Source organism: Ostrinia nubilalis, chromosome 4 (assembly GCF_963855985.1).
Source record: "Ostrinia nubilalis chromosome 4, ilOstNubi1.1, whole genome shotgun sequence".
NCBI lineage: Eukaryota > Metazoa > Arthropoda > Insecta > Lepidoptera > Crambidae > Ostrinia > Ostrinia nubilalis.
The window spans coordinates 5,608,843-5,619,716 of NC_087091.1; the positions used below are offsets into that span (position 1 = coordinate 5,608,843).

Here is a 10,874-nt window from a genome sequence, read left to right on the forward strand (position 1 = left end):
AGTAAGTTCGTTAAAAGGCTGCGATCGACTTGTTCCGACTCGTCCAGATATACATGGCCGACAGGAAAGCTCCCCCGGGAATGATCTTGAACTCCGTAGCACAAGACATCTTGCACGCGACGTTTGCTAATGAGAAGTAAGTTTGTTAAAAGGCTGCGATCGACTTGTTCCGACTCGTCCAGATGTACATGGGCGCCAGGAAGGCCCGTCCGGGGATGACCTTGTACTCCGTAGCACAGGAGATCTTGCACGCGACGTTCGCAAATGAGAAGTAAGTTCGTTAAAAAGCTGCGATAGACTTGTTCCCACTCGTCCAGATATACATGGGCGCCAGGAAGGCCCGTCCGTGGATGACCTTGAACTCCGTAGCACAGGACATCTTGTACGCGACGTTTGCTAATGAGAAGTAAGTTCGTTAAAAGGCTGCGATCGACTTGTTCCGACTCGTCCAGATATACATGGCCGACAGGAAAGTTCCCCCGGGAATGATCTTGAACTCCGTAGCACAAGACATCTTGCACGCGACGTTCGCAAATGAGAAGTAAGTTCGTTAAAAGGCTGCGATAGACTGGTTCCGACTCGTCCAGATATACATGGGTGACAGAAAATCTAGCCCCGGGACGACCTTGAACTCCGTAGTATAGGACATCTTGCACGCGACATTTGCCAATGAGAAGTAAGTTTGTTAAAAGGCTGCGGTAGACTGGTTCCGACCTGTCCATAAACTGCCGTCCAAAGGTCACGGACGGCAGTATATCTTCTATCTATATTTTTTCTCCATTTGATTCTATAACTTTCCCATCATTGTTTTCACTCCTCACTTTGTGTTCAATTCGTGGCGGTATTAACTAAAAGGAATCTGAATAAAACAAACGTTATCAGATAACAAACTAGAATGTGGAATATCACTTTCATAAACAAACAGACAATAACCATAACGCCATTCCAGAAAGTGTCGTAAATGAGGCTATTTAAATTAGGATCAAGTAGCGCATTTTCCTTGAATCCATTTTTGTTCGTAAAAAAGTGCGTCGCGTTTTCCTTGTTTTAAGGTGTATTTTTTTATTTATAAACACCTAAAAGTGTCACTTTACACTTTAGATCATGCCGATTCCGGTTGAAGATAAGCTCACACATGCGCTCGTTTATGGTTCGCGAATTCGCGATCAGCATTCGTTATGCCGCTGCGCGTAGGGCTACCAGCATTTTGAATATAGAAATCCAGAACGGTACCCTTTAACAGGACGTATGTCCTTAAAATTTGGGTATTTTTACAGTGCCGAAAGTCACTCGTGTTTCGCCCGCTCATTTGTGTTTTATAAAGATAAAAGATTGGACAAATATTATGACAGTATGGTATGGTATTTAATTTAAATGCCTGCTAAATCCGAGCTAATGTCAACCCTAGTCGTGTGGTCAGTTTGGTACATATTGGTAAGTAGAACTTGGTTCATTTCCGAATTTTAAGAAAAGAGTGATGATTTAGACCGATAAAAAAGTTCGAATATGGTTATCTCTGAAAATCATCTCAAGACGAATCGTGTATGTATTTCCCAATTTAGTACAAATCGTTAGGTTTTTTTAACTATGGGCTATTTAGCCTGCATTCTTAAGGGCGACCGGGTGAACCATTGCGTATTCTTAATAAAGCTAATAGTAATAATTATGAGTTACACGACCGGAACATACAGATTCTGTTACAATGTAATCATATTATTTTAATACCATGTTGTCATTAGGAAGAACAAGTAGTGTAGTTAAGGTAATGAAATGTAACTATTGTTTACGTAAGAATGACCACCGCTTAACAGCATGTAATAGCTTAAACCACAGATGCCTACACGAGATGGAAATCCCCATTTAAATACAACAAACACGTTAGCTTATGAAAAGTAGTATGACCAGGCCTGTCCAAAAGTCCAATGTACAGTCAGCGTCAGATAGATCGAAGCGTCTTAGAATCTTTGAATGCAGTTCTCTTTCTTTTAAAAATAAAGGAATGTTTTATTTGAGTAAAATTTTCTATCTACAGTATTAAGAGTACTTTCCCTCCAGGTGTCATTACAAAATTCCACCTTGTATAGAAAAGATGCCACATTGTGTATCTGCATGCCGTAATTTGTCTGTACAATACGCCATGTGGAAAACTTAAGCTTTAACCACACCAACGCGTGGAGATCGCCATGGTCGTCGCGATTACGGCCCGATCATAGGGAAATGACAGGTCGCGTTAACTGTCATGGGTCGCGCGACCTGTCATTGGCCTTCTGCACGCGGTTGTGTGGTTGAAGCTTTACACAACTATCTCACCAACAGGCTACGAGACGAGCTCTACGTGCAGCTATGCAGGCAGACGACCGAGAATCCCTTACGAGATTCTTTACTCCGAGGCTGGGAGTTGCTAGCGGTTTGCCTAGCGTTCGTCCCGCCGTCGCCTGCCTTCCAGCCGGCTCTCAACAACTATGTGAACCGACACAGAGACCCGGCGTTTGCTGATGCCTTCCCTGAGGTAAATATTCTATAAGGTCCATTGTATTGGGGAGAATCGATGGGTTCATAGTTTTAAATGTACGGGGAAGATATTTCATGTGCAAATATTTTGTATTGATTTTATTTGTTGAATAAAAATAGAAATATGCGTTTAATGCGATGTGGTTTTCGTTTAAAAACGAACACACATAGTATATCACAAAGTCTTAGATGATTTGGAAAAAAGCGTAGATAATACAAAGAACACATATTTACATTTTTGCTTTTTTGGTATCCCATGGGTACTATTTATTTATGCAAAAATATTTAACAAATGTGGAATGTAGTAAATCATAGAATAGACCATCAAAGAAAAGTGTGAAAAAACTGTTTAGATCGTGTACTTAGATGTAGATAATGACGTCATACTGAACATATAACCCAAAGATATGGAATACGTTTTGAATTAGTCTTTTTTCAAGGTTGGAAAGTGGCCAATTCATGTGCAAGTGTCTCACTATGCGGGCGTGGCGTGCAAACGGCTGGAGAGGATCGGATTCGGCGGCAAGAAGCAACCCAGAAAACCTTCCACCGAAGATATAGACCAGGCTAGGGTGAGTCAAACTGTTTTGTAACCAAAGCACAAGGTAGAAATGAGTTCATAGTAGAGTATTTTTAGATACAGCACCTACATAATTTAGAATTGACCTGTTTGTTTCTAATGATCTAATCTTAGAATTATTAGGCACTATTTGTATTCAGTATGGTCAATAATATGCAGACATGTTTTGACTTCGTAATCAATCTGGGAAAACACATTTGCTTTTATTCGTTCATAGTAGGTAAAGAAAAGTTTCCAAAGATTTCGTTCGAGATATTTGATTCATAGAATGTACTGCATTTTTCAGCTTTTTCCCAACGAAAAAATCCCATCCAGTCACACCGTTACTCGATGGGACATCTCTTTAAAATGTTTTGTCCTATTGACTGAACTGTCAGTGAGCTGCCACACTGGCGGATTACAAGCGGATTCAAAGCGGAGCGGCGACGCGGCGGACGCGCAGTGTGATTCGTTGGGATAAACCATTTTGAAGAGATGTCCCATCGAGTAACGGTGTGACTGGATGGCGAGTAACAGGGTTACTCGTTTGGGTGTGACTCGTTGGAAACAAGCGCATTTTTCTACTGTAATGACTTTTAAAGTGACAATACCCCAACGGTGGAATTAGACTGACGATTCAGAATGGCTATCCCCGTCGACCACTAGACTATTGTGGTAAACTCTCCCAACGCAAGCATAATTTGTCATTCATTCACAGATTCAAATCTTCCGACAATCGATGTTTGGAAACACCCTGAGCGAGGTGATGGCGTTACAAAAGGAACGGTTCCCGAACCGGCAGCTGCCGTGGGTGCAGGTGGCGCTGTCGCAGCAGGTATGCCTTGTTTTTTTATCTTAATAATAAAGTAAAAATTGACCAAGTGCGTGTCGTGCCACGCGCAGTGTAGAGTTCCGTAATTGTCCGACGTTACCACAATATTTCAGAAGCAAGCAATTTCTTTGGACGCCCTCCTCGAACAAAAATTGCCACTTTAAACTTTAATAATTTGCAAACAGATCCCTAAATGGAAAAATAGTCTTAGAAACCCCTAAGCCATTTTATAAGACCTATCCAACGATACCCCACGCGATGGAGTAGTAGATGAAAGAAAAAATCGGCCCCACTTTACATGTAATGGGAGCTACCCTAAAAAAATTTTTTTTCAAAATTTTATTGTACCGTTTTGTCGGCGTAATTAATATACATATCTCCACAAAATTACAGCTCTCTAGTGCCAATACTTTCCAAGCAAAACTTTGGACATACAGACAGACATATACTATAAGGGTTCCTTGTCAGGACTACGGAACCCTAAAAAGGTGTAATTCTTGTAACGATCAATCTAATGACGACGCGACGTCGTCGTCGTTTGGTGCTACTGCTATTTCAGTTACCTTATGGGCGTTACTTAAACAATAAAGAAGTTTGTGATTTTTAGGTGCTAGCGTTGAATGGACGCGAGACTGAAGGCATTTTCCGCGTATCGGCTGATGTGGATGAGGTCAACGCGCTCAAAGCGAAGATCGATAGCTGGGAGCTGCCTGATGCTTCAACGTTGACAGGTTTGTACATGGTTTTTAATAAGCTTGAAGTCTAAGCCTAGGCCCAGACTGCAAACTTTTTGTCGGTCGATAGTTTAGTCGGGCAGTTAATCAGTATGGACATGAATGAAAGTGCTCACATTGAATCGGTCGATTCTTCATACAAATTAGAATTGGGCCCAACTATCGGCCGAATAAAAGTCTGTAGTCTGCGGGACAGTGGGTATCTGCTTGCCTCTTGATGTTATCTATTGTTAATTGTTAATGTAGTATAAAACGAGATACATACTTCAAAGCCGTACGCAGATAGCCTGTATTCAAGTATCGACGTATATGGCCCTTTCTGCAAGCTCTTAGATATACACATGTGTCGACCACCCTGCCTTTATTTATTTATTTATTTAATATATTATTTACGCTCTAACAACAGAATTTACATTCTTAAATCGTGTATAGTCGCGCGAGCGATAAGGATGGGTAGCTTGAGGTCATTGGACGAAACTCTAAGTGCTCAGCGACCGGACTTTAGCCGATGTGTATTTCGAGGCTATTTTAATTTGTTCTTTATAAACGTTTACGATAAAGTCTCCTTTTCCTCAGATGCGCACGCGCCGGCCAGCCTGTTAAAACTCTGGTACCGCGAGCTATACGAGCCTTTGATTCCGGACGCTTTGTACGCGGCGTGCGTGGCGGCCGGCGGCGACGTGCAAGCCTGCAGTCGCGCGTTGCAACGCCTGCCGCCGCTGAACCGCCTGGTGAGTGCTGACTACACTACAAAATAGTATCTATTCCAGCGATTCCCAAACTTATTTTGTCTACTCCCCACTTTGAGAATAAATTCTTCTGAGTGCCCCCATTAAATTTTTAAGCGTCAAAAGCTCAGTTGGTGTCTAAGAGACCTCCTAAGTAGATGAAATTACAAATGGCCTACCAAGCCTCTACACAATGCCCCGATTTTTTCCGGGGTCTCTTACCGCCCCCCTTTAAGCCTGCAGCGCCCACAAGGGGGCGTTATCGCCCACTTTGGGAAAGACTGATCTATTCCCATAAATATAAGTACTAGTATAGTTATTAAGCTGTTTTTGAGGCTATTCCTTTCTAATAAAAACATAAGATAGGCCCCCTTAATTGATGTTTATTGTCCGTGGTGCATTATCTAAATTTATAAAAGGAGAAACTGACTGACTTAGTGACAGATCAACGCACAGCCTAAACGACTAAACGTAGGCACTTGAAATTTGGAAGGGACGTAGCTTAGGTACCGTAGAGGTGCACTTAGAAAGGAATTCCCGAAATTCCCACGGGTACAGGAATTAGCGGGAAAATCCTTTTGTATGAAAAATCTAAACCGCTTAAGTTAGACGCTTGAAATTTGGCATGCAGGTACCTTAGTAAACTAAAAGCTTAGTTACAACAGCATATTGCAAAATTCCTACGGGAATGGGAGTTAGCGGGAAAAAAACATTTCTATGAAAAAATCTAAACCGCGTAAGATAGATAAACGAGATCCACGCGTACGAAGTCGCGGGCGGCCGCTAGTACTGTATAATAGTATTTACCTTATTTATTTACTAAGACAGTTCTTCAGCAGCTGCTTTTGACGCTATTATCTTCCAATAAAAACGAATTGTCCACCAAAAAAAAGTTTGCTATGATGCGACGCCGTTAACTGTGCTGTGGCTCATCGTGACATGACATGTTACCATGTGACAGCGACAGTTATATTGTAACAGCCAATGCGCTACGTGTACTTTACTCGGCGGATAGCGTAGCGAGGAAATAGTGGCTGTGAGCCAATCATATCTCTTGCAGAAAACATTACCCCCTTATTACAAAAAGTTAGACTCTGGTTGATCTCTGGTTTAAATTGACTTTTAGAAATTTCATTTTAAACCAGTGTTAGTTCCCTTTGGAAAATACCCATAAAAGTTACAGGATGTGTGCTCGAAGGATCATCGACTTTGAAAGCTGATAGAGGCGGCGGAATTTTCGCTTTCGATTTAACGAAAGCGAAAAATCATCCTCTGTTGCGCTCTTTGATGGGGTCTCACGTTTAACACGAATTATGATAGTTTGATCTAATACAATGCATTTGTTCACAGGTACTAACGTATCTAATAAGCTTCCTGCAGCAGTTCACCGCGCCCGAAGTGGTGAGTCAAACCAAAATGGACTCCGCCAACTTGGCGATGGTGTTCGCGCCAAACTGCCTCCGCTGCACCTCCCAAGACCCGAGGGTCATCCTCGAGAACGCTCGTAAGGAGATGACCTTCCTAAAGACCCTCATCTCCAACCTCGATACCTCTCACGTCAGAGATCTTGTTTGACCGTTGAATCTCAGCTATTGCAACAACAACGTCGCAGAAAGGCTGACTGAGTTCTCGCAAGCCCACGCTTAATTTAGAGTCCCTCGTCGACAAACAAAGACGTATCGAAACGCGAATTTACACTCGCTTTGCTTCAAAGCGGGCATTAAATGCGAGATACCTTTCTATAGAAAACGGTCACATGTCGCTCTCTGCCTACAAAAAAATCTAGTCTCGTTTCCATTAAGTTTTCTATGGAGAACGAATTCGGCGGGCGCGACGTGCGACCCCTTTCTCACACACCCTCGAGTTAAAATTGACATTCTTGTATATTTTTTGTATTTTTGTACGCTATATGATAATTTTATTTGGTTGTATCCAAAGATATTTAAAGAGATGTGATTTTAATTATTATAAACTTGAGCTTTACAAAAGTGTACGTGCAATGTGTTTCGGCGGTATATGTTATTTGGATGATTGCGTGTTTGTTATTATTAGTTACTGTGTAAGAGTGGTTTAATTGGGTCCGTGGCCGAGTCCCCCTGTGTTCGATGCACCCGTGGTCGACGCCCCCGGTCAGATAGAAGCAATTTTTAATCAAATGTACAGTCAGTCACAAAAATATTTATAAACGAATAAATATTTATACTGATCGTACAAATAAATGTTTAATATTATTTTACCATAGTGATACCCAAAAATATAATAGGTTTTATTTTAACCTATCATATTTTATCATAGGTTTTATTTACCTATAATAACATGTAAATCGTTTTACCTAATCAAAATAATTGTAACAATCAGTCTTTAAAATAACTCTACTCTCTTTACATTTAACTAACTACAAATAAAAGTTTTAATTATAAAAGTTTTAAGTATTTCTAACAAAAAATTAAATACATCATTTTAAATAGCGTCAAACATGCATGGTTTTCGTTGACTGTACTTAGTGCAAAAGCCGAAAAAAATATGATATTAAATTTATTGAAATCGGGGGCTTCACCCACGGGTGCGTCGAATACTGGGGGACTCGGCCACGGACCCGTTTAATTTAGCAGATGATATTATTTTTTTCATAAGTGAATGGACGCGATACGTACTTCCACGACACTTCATTCCTTTATATTGATCGATCAGGTATATTATTTTTTATACTCTGCTTTTGTTTAAGGAATAATGTGTTAGGTCACAATATAGGTTTGCATTTAAGTTAATGACATTTGAGATGGCTGCGAAGGAGTGTAGTGACAGTTGGACAGTTCGCAGTAGTACCTCATAAGGAACTGCGATTTATTCTGTATTTGAAGGAACTAATACGGTTTTTCGAACTCGTTCTTTAGTCTTTTTTACAGGACAGGAATTTTTTTTAAAAAATCAGTAGGTCTTTCAAAACACTGTTGCCAAGAGCAACTACTGTGAATAATTGAGAAAATAATGCTTATAAAGTCGTTGTAGATTGTGACAAGTATATTTACAATGTCGGTAGGATCTGGTATAAAAATGTGAAATAAGAATCTAATAAAAAAATCTCGTAAATTCAGAACTAGTTCATGAAAAATACTATATGCTGATTAGTAAAGTAAATTTAAATCTTCCATAATGTTATATGTTTACGTTGTGAACAGAATTAGTTGTTAGAGGTACTATCATTCCGTGTTCAGACGTTCACAATAACTTTTCAAACTATACTTGATTGACGTTGGGATCAAAACTATATCGGCAGCGTCTTTGCTTGATATTTGGGATTTTGCCTGGTTCTTAACCTATTTGATCTGAAGTATACTAAATAGATTAGTGAAAATATTGCCATTTTTTATTGACTGTAGCTATTGACGTCATTGTATTAGGTGATTACCTGTAAAATTGCCGTTTTGTACAGAGAATTAGAACGAGACCCAATTATTAGCACAAACATTAATGCGTTTAGCATGACTAATCCAAATTTTATTAAATGTTGTGTATGAGATAACAAATTTAATTACACGGGTGTTCACAGTGAACTAATTTGCAAAAAAATACGGTAATTTTACAGATAAGCACTCGTCTATAAATAGATAAAATGCATTATCAAAATTAATTTTAAATTGCTAAACGGCTTATGAAAGAATTTACGAAGGCAGCTTTTAAGTCGAATGAAAGTCGAGCCATTGAATCGAGGGAATTAAAGTTGCCATTATTGATAAAATTACCCTTTCGATCGTCGATTAAGATTAACGTTTTATTGTCTATCAAGTTAAGTGCTATTAGTAGGTTAATCTATTGTTCTATCACAAACTATCGTGCTATACATTTTTTGAGTTAATATACGGCGTTGGTTTACGAAATTGTAAAGGTATCGTGCTACGAAACGTTTATGGAATTAAAGCAAATGACACACGAGTTTGTTTTATGATCAAGTGAAATTAGGGATTTTATATACGTGTATACTAATGGTGACGCCAAACATGTATTTACTAACAACTCCTTTGAAGCGTTCCAATAGGATATCCTATTTCCAAAGACACGTGCGTACGCGCAGCCTTGATGGTATCTAATAACGAATCTATGTACGCTTCTCGCCTCCTACATTTAGCTCCTTATTCTGAAATGACTCAAAACTAGATTCGAACTCAAGAAAAGATCTGATCCTGTGACTGGTTTCAATATTAAGACTAATTTCTTGAGAGTGTAGATTCATATTAGAGTGTCATTTATGACTAAGATAGACAAGTTACATTATTTCAGTTCCCTAAAAAGTATCACACTAGTTGCAATATGCAATTCACAACGACGGCCTTCAAAAACAAATCCTTCACTCTAATAAAACATATTTTAACTTGAATTATATCACTAAAGTTACTATTATAGAATAGGTAAAATAAACAGCTTTAAAAGTTAGACAAGCTTTGAATCGAGATCTAGTGAAATAAAATATTTAAAAGTAAATTCTATCGGCACGTTCACGATTTGTTGCTACGTTATAAACACGAGAAACAATATTGAAGTTGCTAAAATAGTGAGTAAATGAACATAGTTACTGTCATAGTCATTGTTGGACGCTGTGTGATGCAGCATTTGGCTACTTGACACCAGCAATCAATTGACAAAATTATTCAGCCACAGGTTTTGTATAGCAATAGTCGGTTGTTCGTTAACTCAATTTTAAATTTTACAGTAATTGTAAAGTATTTCGAGTTCTTATAAAATGTGTAAGTTGTGTTTAGGAATGATTGAATGGTGTCAACTACCCATTTGTATGATATGTATGATAACGATATTTGCCTATTTGTTTGTAATTACCAATAATAAATGCCAATTTGAATGAATATTTATAATGAAGACGACAGCCTCTCGTGTAGAGTTAGTGAAATGTTTTTCGTAAGACTCTGAATTCCATGCTCTGCTGTGAAAGAAAAAGCAATATTTTTAAAGATGAATGTATACCCTGCTTTATCTCAGACCAGGTTAATTGTTATCAATGAATCGACCACCAGTCTAGGCCTAGGATGTGCGCCACGATAAACTTTTATCGAGGCATTTTATCGATTTTACGCGATAAGCCCATACATTTGTCGTCTAGAATCATCGATAAGATTTTATCATGGCGCGCATCCTAGCCTGGCTGGATATGTATATAGTTTGCTACATGTGATATGCAGAGTTTAGTATATTTTGACTATATCACGTAATAAACATATTCTGATTATATCTTGAAATATACCTCTTCCCATGTAATATTTTAATCCCCTTTTCCTATTATATAAAATCTCACTAGCCTATTGTGTCTCAAGTATTCAGTGTATTTTTTTTACTGCCTAAATTGTCACAAAACAGTTTTGTCTGTATTTCAATAGTAATATAAAATAATTAATGTATTCCTAGCATTTGCGTATAGCTGATTGCATGTTTCCTAATAGAGTTTATTTTGAATAAATGGTGCATTATTAATTATATTGTATAAGCAGTAATTTGAAATA

General features: G+C 38.7%; 1 protein-coding gene across 1 annotated transcript in view; it reads left to right on the top strand.

Moving 5' to 3' along the window:
* The window catches only part of LOC135071348 (uncharacterized), a 30,200-nt gene extending 22,765 nt beyond the window's left edge, over positions 1–7,435 (top strand). Inside the window, exons 27-32 of the mRNA XM_063965138.1 lie at positions 2,317–2,509; positions 2,952–3,083; positions 3,789–3,905; positions 4,510–4,633; positions 5,213–5,367; positions 6,715–7,435. Coding sequence (XP_063821208.1) covers positions 2,317–2,509; positions 2,952–3,083; positions 3,789–3,905; positions 4,510–4,633; positions 5,213–5,367; positions 6,715–6,939 — 946 coding nt within the window. The 3' untranslated portion in view covers positions 6,940–7,435. The remainder of the gene's footprint in view (positions 1–2,316; positions 2,510–2,951; positions 3,084–3,788; positions 3,906–4,509; positions 4,634–5,212; positions 5,368–6,714) is intronic.
* Positions 7,436–10,874: the final 3,439 nt, after the last annotated feature.